The following is a 12,364-nucleotide window of genomic DNA, read 5'->3' as shown; positions in this document are numbered from 1 at the left end:
CCAGCTCAGCAGTGGAGAGCACCCCCGGGCAATCCCTTCTCACACTTCATCTCCCTGACTTCATTTCTGTGGCCAGTTGGAGAAAACACTGCTTTGATGACACTTAATGTGATTAGGTTGGGCCCACTGGGTAACCTCCGTATCTCAAGATCAACTGGTCAGGAACCTTAATCATATCTACAAAATCTTCTTGGCCCATGAGCATAACCATGGGAGTATCCCAGGGGCAGAGATTATGGGGGGCATCTCAGAATTCTACCTAACACAGTGACCTGCTGTGGTTTTTCTGTGCGTAGATAATCCTGTACAGATCTACTTAAGTATATACATGCATGTGCTTTTGTCAAAAGTGTGTCTTTTTTAAAAAAATGGGGTCACATACTCCATTTTCTGCATCCTTTGTTACCAAACTCCTTTTGAAATTTTCCCATATCATCATATTATGGTTCTAATTCATTCATTTTAGGGATCATGGAATATTCCACAGTGTGGATAGGGTACTATATATATTTTGGTATCACTAAGAATAATTTTGCAGTATATATCCCTGTAGGTACTGTATTTCATAAAATAAAAGAGGCTATCAATTGTAAGATTGCAAGTACCTACTTACGACTAAAATGAAAAAATACAAGGACACAGTGCTTTAGTATTGGGATTCTTAGTTTTGTACTTAAAGAGCTCTAATAAACTTAAAGATTTATTTAAACATGGATTGGAATCTGTATTAATTTTGTACATACAGAAAAGGATAATTATGAGTGAAATAAACTTAAAGTCTGGTTCTTTTCAATTCAGAGCCACGAGTGTGTACATTCCACACAGCATCATTTTCTGTGCCCTCAGAAATACTGGTATACTCAAGAGGGTGCCCCACTATTATCTCTGGGATTTTCCTCCAAGCCATTGGCATGAAATCTGCCTGTTTGCACACAACAGCTAGAACTCATGTTCATTCTTCAGGTGATCCTTAAATGGCATGCTGGCTAACATCCCACATGCATATAGCATGCTTTCCAGTCCCAAAGATGTTAAAGTGTGAAAGAGTGTGTGTAGAATTTAATGGAATATATACCAGAAGTGTGCCTGTTCATTCTTTCATTCACTCAGTAGTTTGGAAAGTATATATATTTGGAGACTTTCACTTCTTTTCACCAACATTAATATATGTGCATTAAAACAATGGTTTCCCACTGCTAATTCAAAACAAAACAGAGACCCCACAAATGTCAGTTCCCTTCCCACTTGGCCTTCCCTCTTCCCAGTTTGAAACTCCCCAGAGGGAGTCACTTTCAAATATAAACTATTCTGTTTGGGGCATTTAATTCCACATCTTAAAATAACCTATGTATCCCACTGCTACTTGATCTTTAAAGCTGGAGAGCTGTCTAGGGATCTCCCACCAGGAAGATGAGACCCTGGCTCTTTCCGCCTCCTTCTTTAAAGGCATCCAGCTGCCGTGGCCCCGTCCTCTCAAGATAGAGTTGTGGTCAGATCTTTAATTGCTTGAGTAATAGCTTAGTTGGGTATAGAGCTTGAGAATGAAAATAACTTTCTTTCCTTGAATTTTGAAGGCTTTGGTCCACTTCTAACTTTCATTTGTGTATTCTGACCCTTTTTGCATTTTTACCCTCTATGGAATATTAGACATGTAATGGGACATTTTAATAAAAAAACTCATGTTCCTCAATTCTTAAAAATTTTATTATTCCTTTGGTGATTTCTTCCAGCTCTTCTATTATGCAGGTTCTGAGTCTCCTGGACGGACATATGTTTTTCTGATGTTTTCTTCTCCTAGGGCCTCTTTCCTTTTTGCTCTACTTTCAAAGCTATTTTGTCAACTCTCTCTTCCAATCGGACTGAGCATGGGAGCTCAGTGGCCTGCGGGGTTAGGGGGGGTGTGCAGATGCAGCCTGGGGTGGGGGACCTGCTCTCAGGGGCAGGGAAGGCTCTTCTTGGGTGTTAAAACAGAAGATCACTAAGCTCTGGGACAAGAGCGCCGGTTCTCTGGCCAATCCTGGGAATGCCTGTCTGGTAGTGCTGATGGAAATGGTCCCTTCACTAGGTGCTAGTTTGCAAGGAGCTCGCCATGTATGTTAGCTTTTGTGTTCCCGTGATCCCACCGAGAAAGGGCTTAGGCATCTTGGGGGAATCAGATGTGGCCTTGAGTTTCAGCTAAAGAAAATTCTTGATCATGCTGCAGTGTTCTCAAGGCTACGGCTCTGAAGGCTCTGTTTCCATTCACGACTAACAAATGGCTTAAGCATTTCATCTGCTCAGTTACCCTTATCTTAATTAGGTTAGTCCTGCTAGAGAGGGGATGTTATGCCCTTCTTAGGACTATAATTAGTATTAGAAGGTTGAAGTTTTATCCTGGAGATAATGTTTGTCAGTACTTTGAAATGAAATTTCTCCCCATTTTAAAAAATAAGGCATATCCATTGTTGAGAATTTGGAAAATCAGTGTAAATATAAAGAAAAGGGCTAGTTGCCTATAAAGGTTCCTCGTTGGGAGAATATCTCTAAGCATGTAGGTGCCTTTCATCCAGTCTTCTCAGCATTGCATTTTTTTTGTACATAATTTAAATCAACCTATCTATGTAGTTTATGTCCTCTTTTTTTACTTAAGACATTTATTTACTCATACTGTGAGTATAATTTTTAATGCCAGTGAATGGATGTACCTAACCAGTCCCTATTGGATTTTTAGTATGTTTACCATTTTTCTCTATAAATAATGATTATATAAACATCCTTGTACAGAAATGTTTGATTCCTTTCTCGTTATTTCTGTAGAATAGCAACTTAAAAGTGGAATTCCTTTGTGGAAAGATGGAGACATTTTTAGATATAGACGTATCTGTGGCTAAATACTGATGTAGCTGGCAACATGTCAAGAGCTGTTTTAAAACTGGGCTGGGATCGGTGCCACTTTATGTCCCCCACAGTTTCTGAGCATGTCCATCTGTCCTCATCCTCACCCCCACGATTCAGGTATTTAAACTCTCTGCTAACTTGACAGGAGAAACGCGTCTCATTGTTCACTTTGCTTTTCCTTTGGTGTTTGTGAGGTTGATCAGTCTTCAGATGTTTACGAGCCATTTCTCTCTCTCATTCTGTACCTGGCTCTCACTGCTTTCCTCTTCTTAGAAAAACTTCAAGCACACAGAAAGTGGATACAGAGTAACATGATGAATTTGTGTATCCCTGACCCAGCTTAAGAAGTAAGATGTTAGGTATCCACGGAGTGCTGGGGCACATTGCTCCCTTAGAAGCGTCCACGGATTTCCTCTGGGGCACGTGGAGAGGACGCTGTGGAGCTCAGGACATTTGCGTTTTGCCTGGGAATCAAGTCACTGCGTCACCTGCAGGAAGGAAGTGCTTGGCGGCTCCTTGGTTAGGAGCCAAGGACGTTAGCCATGGAGCCCTAGGGAGGAACAGAAGCTGCAGGGCTGGCAGTGAGCAGTGGGCGCTGGCACTGTGTGCCCACTGTGGACAGCCTGCTACCAGGAGGGAACAAGACTCGGCTCCTCGCGGCAGCCCCTGAATTTCAGAACAGCTAGTGTGAACCAGGGTGGTGTAGATAGTTACCACGGGCTGGTCAGAACTGTCTGCTCTGGGGAGGCAGGAGGCAGAGCCCTCAGCCAAAGCCGCACCATGCTCCTGGTCCCTTGTTCTCTGGCTTAAGCCTCACATTTAAGGAGCTGACCTTGTCACTGTCTGTCAACAACCTCTCCAATGTGCTCCGACGCGTCTGTGATCAGTTTCCCTTATGATTAGCCCTGTACCCCTGCATGAGAAGTCTTTGCATACATGCAGTCATGAAGCTGTCTTCCCGTTTTCTTCTTCCCACCCACTTTATTGTTCTACCTTTTACATCTGCATCTGCAATCAGTCCGCGGTTAGTTTTCACGGATGGCGGGAGGGAGGAGTCCTGACCCATTTTCTCCCATACTGAGGGTCGGTTGGTCCAGGGCCAATTATTTCTCTGCGTATATGAGGCCCTTGCCCGGCTTGCATCTCTCTTCCTCTGGTCTGTTTGTCCTCGTAGCAGTGCCATCCTCTTCGTTCTGGGAACTTGCAATACGGCTGCAGGTCCTCTAGTTCTGGCGCTGTTGTTAATGTCCAAGACCACCTTAGCCCTTGCATCACCATACACGTTTCATCAGTTTGCACACACAGCTCTGCTGAGGCTTCTCTTGGGAGTGCAATGCCTCAGGCTTGTACATTAGTCTGGGGAGAACTGGCATCTTCACAGTCCATGCAGCTGCACTCTCCCCTTCCTGAAGTTCTGCCAACAGTGTTTGGTAGGCTTCAGTGTACTGGGCTTGCACATCTTTTGGTGGATTGTTTTATGTTTCTTGACACTATTATAAATGGTATCTTTTTTTTTATTAGGGATCACTTTAAAAAAAAGTCTAATTTCCCCCAATTTTGGTAAAATTCCCTAAACCAGGAATGTCTCATTGCTGCATCAGTCAGCAGTCATAACCAGGTCGCCAGGTAGCAGACATGAACAACAGAAGCTTTTCCAAGTTCTATATATTGTCTCAAACCTTCAGAGTCCAGGGAGAAAAGAGCAAACAGGATCTGGAGGTAAAACCCTCAGGTTGAATTTATTGTCCTAAATTTAGTGACGTTCAGGAAAAGAGCTGTGTTTTTCTTTCCACTGCTGTTCTGGAGCCGCAGAGCACAGAGCTCATGACAGGAGCTGAGGCGACAGTTACCGGCTGTTTCCAAAGTGGATTTTGCCACGCTTGGTATACAGAGTCCTTTCCCCTTACCAGCAGTGGGACATCTGTGCCAGCTTCTTGTGGAGGGAAGGGGGTGTGTGTAGAAGAGCCGTCCCCCGCCTCCCCTGCCCAGATGGCTGCCGTGCCCAGGAATGGCTGACCCAGGGGATAAGGCACTGTGGACTCCTGCCCAGCCGAGCTGCACACAGGCAGGCTGTTCCCTGGGGTTGAGAAGGTGGCTTGAGCCAGTGGCCCAGGCAAGGGAAGCTCAGAGCTCCTCCTTTGAGCACATCTGCTGTGAACAGATGTTGGTGTTCTCGTGGCTCCACCATGCCACACCTTCTGCACATTTGGAGTCCCATCCCCAGTCCCTGAGTGGGAAGCCAGTGGTTCAGGAGCAGGCAAGGTGGCCCCTCAACATCCCAGGCCAGGGCCTGTGATTTAGCTGTGATTCCTTTAGGAGGCAGCAAGGTTGCCTGAAAGGTTGGAAAGTGATCACTGTGCCTCTGGGTCTGGGGCCCTGTGTATCAGCAAGTGTGGGGCAGCAAAGTGGGTCCCCCATGTGTCCTCAGGGTGGGAACAGGACAAGGTGAGCCTGTGTGTCCTTGTGGGGAGCAGAGGCCTCTCCAGGTTCCAGTTACACAGACCCTCCTTTCGTCCTCTGCTAGGGTGTTTCTTCTTTTTCACCAGAGGCAGATACAGTGCAGTGAAGAGGGGAGCCCCGTATCTGCCACCTTTCAAGGAACTGAGAAACCTTTATCTAGAGAAAAATTAGAAATCCAAAACTCAAATTGATGGTAGGTGCGTGAGTAAGTTTTCCAAGCACTCTGTGCATTTCTGTTTTCTCCCCCAATGGGATTGGCTTGGGGGCGGGAGGAGTGCCTGGCAGTGGTTCCTAGTCCTGGTGCTGTGTTTCAGAAGCTTCTGGGAGCTTTTACAAACTATAGATTCATGGGCGTCCCTCAGATCTCCTGACTCAGACCAGAACCTCTGATCCGCCAAATTCAATCCCTGGGCAGGGCCAGGCCTCCTGATTCTGTTCAGGTCTTGGCCCCGTGGGGAAGCTCCAGAGTCACACAAGTGAGAGAGAGCCCTTCGAGGCGTTTGTGATTTTGACTTCAAGGAAGTTTTTAGAACTAAAGAAGAGTGTAAACAGTAATGTAACTGACACCTGGGTATCTTCCATAATCGGCATTAAAGTTTTTATCATATTAGAATTTTAAAAAATAAAACAAAAACATTATATATATAAAGTTACATCTAAAAATACATTCTGTGATGTTATCTGTACTCTGGGAGCTATAGGACATTCCATTATATACACCCAGCCCTCCCCCACCCCCGAAGACAGCCATTGCTGGAGGATGCTGTGTGCCTTCTCTGTACCAGTTTTAAAATAGCATTGTGTGTACATATGTGCAACCATGAGTGATACACAGGGGTATCTGTGCTACTTAAGGGGTGTGAACAATTGCTCTCACGCCTTACGAATTACCCTCTGGGCTGCCATTCCTGCCCACCACTGGTACACGCTGGGCCTTGCTCCTCTGTAGCGTCTTTGTCCTCCTGTGAATGCACAGTCCTTATGTGGGCGCTGGTTCACGGCTGTCCTTGCACAGGTGTCTGAGAGCGAGCAAGGGTACCCCTGCCAGTGCCGCCAGCTGGGTGTGTGTGGGGTCTGTCTGCTGGACTCTGTGGGGTGCCCTGCATGCAGGCAGTGGATGCGCTGCAGCTTCCCTCCTGACTGCTTTGAGCCAGCACTCCTTGGCCTGACCTACACTCACGCAGACCCCCAGGACCCGTTATGGAGACCAAGCTTCAGTATTTAAAACTCTGCAGGTAGTTCTGGTGTACGTGGGGCTGAGAGCCACTGCTTTAGACAGCCAGGTCAGAGAGCCCTTCCCTGGGTGCTGGAAGGATCATCTTCAGGGGGATACCCCTTGGAGAAAGGGGTCCAGTCGGCTGTGAGCTCCCATGTGGGGCTGCAGCCCCCAGGGACACTGGCCTTAGTCACTCAGGCCTGCTCTGGGAGGTGTCTGGGTGCCCCTGGGAATCTAAGAGAAAGGGGCAACTTTCCTGGGCCCTGCCACTGCCTTGGGATCCCAGGGTTTCTGGGTCTCTCTGAGGTGCAGCCTCTCCTATAGCCCATCTAGACGGAGGAAAAGCCTGGGGATGAGAACATCATTTTGGGATTGGTTTTAAATTGGTCTTCTTTCCGGTATGGCCTCATAGTTGTGCAATGATGCCACAGGCCTTGGGGTCTGCCATTTGTAAGAGAGTAGCTGGGGGCTGGCTTCCACTGCCCCCCTGCCCCACCTGCCCACCCTGCTCTTCCCACACCCTGCCCCCCACCTGCCCTGTTCTGCCTGCTCCCCGCTCCCCCCCACTCCTGCTCCTCTAACCCTTTCTGTCCCCCTGCCCCCACCAGCCCCTGCCTACTCCCCCTCCCTTCCCTACCTGCCCCCCTCTGCCTGCTCGCCCCTCCCCCTGCCCCCACCCACTCCCGCCCCTTCCCCTGCCCTTGCCTGCCCCTGCTTGCCAGTGTCTGGCCGGCTCTGCAGCACGCTGGGTGGACAGCCTCACACTGCGGCTGAGCTGGCCTGGTCTCCTACAGCCTGGGTCCCTGCAGGCTGCAGAAGAGCACGCTTCCTTCTGGAAGGGCAGGTGGGTCTTCACAGGCGGTGCCCTGGCTCTGGCTTGCCTGCTTCATTCCTCTGGCTTTGTCTGGTTTTGTGAGGAATGGTTGTAGGAAGGGATGCTGCAGATGGGGACAGATGGAGGCTATGAGGAGGGGACTTGGCAGAGGGCTCAGAGAAAAAGCACCGGGGTCAGCCAAAGCGACCAGAGACTGGTTCTCTGGGTTCCATTTGGCTTCTCGGCTCTCCAGCAGCTGCAGCATTAGTTTAAAAGACACTGCCTGGGTGTGTGAGGCAGTCTCACGGGGTGTGCATGTACGTGTGTGTGCGCGTGCATGTGTGTGCCCGTGCTGACTGGTGTCGGGAGGGAGCAGCTATACTGCCCCATACAGTCCAGCTGCTCAGCGGGCTGGCTGATGTTGGCAAGTGCACTGCTGTCTTCTAATAAACTGGGGGGATCCATGAACGGTTCTTGTCTCATCACAGCACACGCCATGCTTGCACACACACACAGATTGGTTGGCAGGACGGGACAGGTGGATGAGCAGGATGGGGACGGGGCAGCACATGGAAGCCCTGGCAGTGGTCCGGCAGGTGCATACCCAGGGGAGACTGAGGAGCTGGCTGGCAGGGTCAGGTGGGGTTGTGTTATCAGGCTCCTGTGGGGCCTCAGGGTGTGGACAGCTGGGGTACCTGCTCTTCAGGGGAGCCCCGAGGTGCCCCAGCCTTGTGCAGACGTGGTCAGCTGGGATAGTCTGGCCCCCTCCAGGGCGGCTGGACAGAACAGCGACCGGCGTTAGGAAGGGTGGCTTCACGACATCTGAATTCAGAAGGGCTGGAGGGGGGCCTTAGGCTTGACTGTTTACCCTGCGCTGCTTCTGTTTCAGGGATAAACGCCCAAGCCCGGAGGCTTCAGCGGAGCCGGGCCAAGGGAACCCCAGCCCTGGCCGCTGGGGGTGCCCAGAGCCCCCCTGCATCCCGGCTGCGCCGCACTGTCAGCGAGACCAGCCTGAGCCCGACCGCAGCCCAGGGCCCCGAGCAGCCCGACCAGGACGCCATGCGCTACTCCCTCTACGAGTCGCCCCATCTGCTCCTCCTGCAGGGCTACAGCCAGCAGCACGTGAGCACTGCCCCCTCGCCTGCTGCCCAGGGAATTCTCAGAGCAGAGGCCCCCTAGCCAGGAGCTAGGTCAGCTATGAGCTGTAGCTTGTGGGGCTGCAGTCACTCTGAGGAAGATAAGGGGTAGAAATGGGGTGTGTGGGGACCACCACGTGGGGCCTGTCCTGGACTCTGGAAGAAATGGGGTTCCCTTATGCTTTCCTTCCAGAGCATTCTCTTTGTCCAGGCTGCAGGAGGAGACAGTGGGTCAGAGGGCTCTGAGGATCTGCCCAACTCCTCTGCACTTACCCAGCATTTGCCTGGCCCCAGGTCCCCTCACAGAGAATTCTCTGCCACCTTCCAGATTGGGTCTCAGGCCACTTCCTGGCCTGGCTCTGGGGAAGGGCTTGGGCAGGTGACCAGGGCCCAGGCCTGCAGTCTCCTCCAGGCCAGTGTGCAGGCTGTGTGTGCCTTCAGGGCAGTGCCAGACCCTCTCAGAGGAGGCATGGGAAAGAAGCCACCTGCCACCTACCCCCAGTGGCATTCTGACCACTTGTCAGAGCATCCCGGCTGGAAGAGTCTGGCCCTTGGCTGACTCTACTGGGCCACTGCTCCTCCTTGGCCTGTCCTCTGCTTTCTCTGAGCTACCTTTCTGCTCCACCATCAGTGCACATGTGGGGCGCTGGGGCCTCTGGTGCGTGGGTGTGAGGGACGCTTCTGTGCTCGCTGAGCGGAGGGGGTGCTTCCACACAGCCTGTCGTGGATCCCTGGGGGGCATTGGCGGCACTTGGCCTGTATGTGAACCAGCGTCGGTTTCCAGGCCAGACCTTATCTGGCCTCTTGTGTCTCAGAGCTGGAGTCCTCCCCGTGTGACTGCTGTGCCACTGCTCTGAGAAACCTCCCCAGGGACAGGGTGGGTGACAAATGGGGGGCAGTTGGGGGCACACAGCAGGTTAGGAAGGGCTTGGGGGTGGGGTGTCCCAGGCCCAGGTTCTGGCCACACAGCTTAGGTAGCCAGGGTCCGGGGCACCTTTCCTCCCTTCCCACTGACAGAACTGCCTGAGGTCACGTCCTGCCCTGAGGTCTGTGTTTGCTTTCAGGACAGCCTGGTGTACCTGCTCAACCGGGAGCGGCACACCGTGGGCCAGAGAACCCCCTCCAGCAAGCCCAGTGTCAGCCTCTCAGCACCGGATATCCTGCCCCTGCACTGCACCATCCGCAGGCTGCAGCCCAGGGGCCGAGAGCAGATGGGGACCAGGCTGGTACTGGAGCCCATCCCTGGGGCACCCGTCTCTGTCAACTTCTCCGCGCTGGGTGGCCAGTCGGTTGAGCTGCGCCATGGTGACCTGCTCTCCCTGGGCCTCTACTACCTACTGCTGTTCAAGGACCCGGAGCAGGCCCAGCCCCTGCCTGCCCAGGCCCTGGCCCGCCTCCGGGCCACGCCACAGAGCTGCAGGCTGTGTGGCGCTGCGCTCCAGGCCCCGGGTGCCCCTACCTCCATGCGGGCCAATCTCCCCCGGCCGCTGCACCTGGAGTTCGAGCCGGAGGTGGAGGATGCACTACTGCAGAGGATCATGACACTGATTGAGCCAGGCAGCGGCGACCACCAGCTGACCCCTGCCTTCCTCCTCTGCCTTTGCATCCAGCACTCGGCCACCCGCCTTGAGCCCGGTGCATTCGGGCAGCTCCTGCTCAAGATAGCGAAGGCCATCCAGGAGACAGTCTGGGTCAGTCACGGGGTGGGGCGGTTCGCTGTCCCAAGTCCTGGGGCCACGGGAGGAGCTGGTGGGGGCTGTACCACTGCCTGGGTGAAAGTCATGAGGCTCCCTGCCAACCACCCAGCCCCATGAAGCCCAGCTTTCCCTGCAGGCCCACACCTCCCAATCCTGGAAGCAGGACCACCAGGGAGCCTGGGCTATTGGCTGTGGCCCCACCCCCTTGGGGGCTTGGCAATGGGCTTCGTGAGCTCTGGGCTTGTGTTCCTCTCTGTTTCCCAGCCGTGAGCCAGGTGCCCAGAGCCCTGAGCCTTTGCTATATCTGGCTTGGGTGCCCTGGACTTCCTGCCGGGGCACCTAGCACCCCACTGCACAGCCCCCCTTGCCAACTTGTTTGGGGGACACTTTGCTCACTGGAGACCTTCTCTCCAAGACAGGATTTCTAGGCCAGGTATTGTGCATGTCTGGGCAGAATTCCTAGTTGTGGGCCAACCTGGGCCCTGTGGAGTGCTGAGCAGCACCCTGGCCTCCACCTGCTCATGCCGGGAGCACCCTGGCCTCCAAGGATGCCTGGTAGTTACACACAGTCCTTCACAGAGCCCTCCATGAATCTTGGTCATGCTTACCCTGGGGCAGGTGCGGAAAAGGGAAAACATTTGCCTGCGTAGATTCATCAGATTAAAATCCGCACTTAAAACGTTTGAAACTTTTTAAAAGCAAAAGCCACCACAGGCTACCACGAACATCCAAAGGCTTGAACAGGCTATCTGAATGGGTTGTGGGTGTCCGAGCTGCATCTCCAGGGTTCCCCGGGTGGACCCGAGGTTAGTGTCCGCCGTGTGGTCGCTTCTCTCTGGGTAGTCGTGAGTACTGCTGGGTGAAGCCCGTTCAGTGCGAAGGCCTGACCACATCAGGGCCAAAGGTGACCGGGCGGTCTGGGGCTTAGAGGTTGAGTTATAAACCACCATCCTTTCCCAAGTCTGCTCTGTGCCAGGCACTCACTAGTAAATCAGATGCCATTAGATTTAATTCCTGCAGCAGCCCTGGCAACAGGGGCACCGTATCCCACGTCACAGCTGAGGAAATGGAGACAAGGAGGTGTAAGTGACCCCTGCAGGAGCAGGGTGCCAGCTAGAGCCAAGTGTCCCCAGTCCCTGCCCCACTGCACAGGCAGGGGAACTGAGGCCCACAGAGGTGACCTCCCTTATCCAGGGCTGAGCTGGTAAGCCAAGGAGTCAGCCTCCAGGTCGCACCCAGCATTCATAACCCTCTCCCTGACCTGTCTGGGGCCTGTGCAACTCATTGCTTATGTGCCTCTTGAGCATTAACAGTTCTCTCTCTACTCTGGCCTCTGGTTTCTCACCAGCTACACAAATGTGCGCATCTTGGAACCAGTAACAGCCAGTGCCTAGGGCTGTGCGTAGCCAGACAACCTGCCGCTACAGCAGAAGCAATTTCTTGATTAAAAGTGGCAGAAAATGTTGGCTGAATCTGAGTCCCTGTTGGGACATTAAATGTATCTGTAAATACTCAGCACATAGTAATCTACTTCGTGTCACTGTGGCTGACATTTAAAAGTGTATATATTAAACTTAAGAATAAGAGTGTTAGCAGAATCTTCTTTTTGATATTTGTAAAATGTCTTCACTCTTTCTTAAATGGCCGGTGGTTCTGTAAGCCAGATGCTGTGAATTGTGGGGATCGTACTCAGGAATACAATGGGAAGATAGCAAATCAAATGGAAACAGAGCTCAGAGCGAACAGTCAGCAGTGTGGGATGTCTGGGACAACTGCCCTATTTTGTGTGTTGACGGTGTAACATGTATTTCGTGGTCTCATTGAACATGTCCATGGTAACCTGTTTTTCCCTTGCTTGTTTTTCTTCTTTGTAATTGTAGGAGAAAACCAAAGAGCTAGCAGAGAAGCAGGCGCACCTGTAAGTATGGCCAGGTTCCCATTCCTGCCCCTTAGGAAGTAGCTCCCTGTAGACCTGCAGTTCCTGGAGGGGCGCCTCTGGGGTCAGCTCTGTGCTCTGCACACAGGCCTCCCTCTCCGAGAGGCCATTCCTACTTCTGTAATCACCACCCTGGGCAGCTCTGTGTTTGGGAAACTTCTCCAGCATGCCTGTGAGCCTCAGTGGGCAAGACCCTCTCTGAGTCTTCTCTCTTCAGCCTACTTCTTT

General features: G+C 52.1%; 1 protein-coding gene across 17 annotated transcripts in view; it reads left to right on the top strand.

Annotated features, from left to right (window-relative positions):
- The window catches only part of LOC108392108 (monocyte to macrophage differentiation factor 2), a 114,534-nt gene that overhangs the window by 81,193 nt on the left and 20,977 nt on the right, over window positions 1-12,364 (top strand). For 16 of the 17 annotated variants that reach the window (XM_037008080.2, XM_073214969.1, XM_037008063.2 and 13 more), the window contains 3 exons: window positions 8,257-8,489; window positions 9,568-10,194; window positions 12,081-12,118. In XM_037008080.2, coding sequence (XP_036863975.1) covers window positions 8,257-8,489; window positions 9,568-10,194; window positions 12,081-12,118 — 898 coding nt within the window. Of the gene's footprint in view, window positions 1-5,423; window positions 5,531-8,256; window positions 8,490-9,567; window positions 10,195-12,080; window positions 12,119-12,364 lie in introns of those variants that run through there. The other variant, XR_012122099.1, reaches the window with a different exon arrangement.

The sequence above is a fragment of the Manis javanica genome, chromosome 10, assembly GCF_040802235.1.
Source record: "Manis javanica isolate MJ-LG chromosome 10, MJ_LKY, whole genome shotgun sequence".
In the NCBI taxonomy this organism is placed as follows: Eukaryota; Metazoa; Chordata; class Mammalia; order Pholidota; family Manidae; genus Manis; species Manis javanica.
Note: the sequence above shows the minus strand (reverse complement) of the source record. Positions and strands in the feature narration are given on the sequence as shown.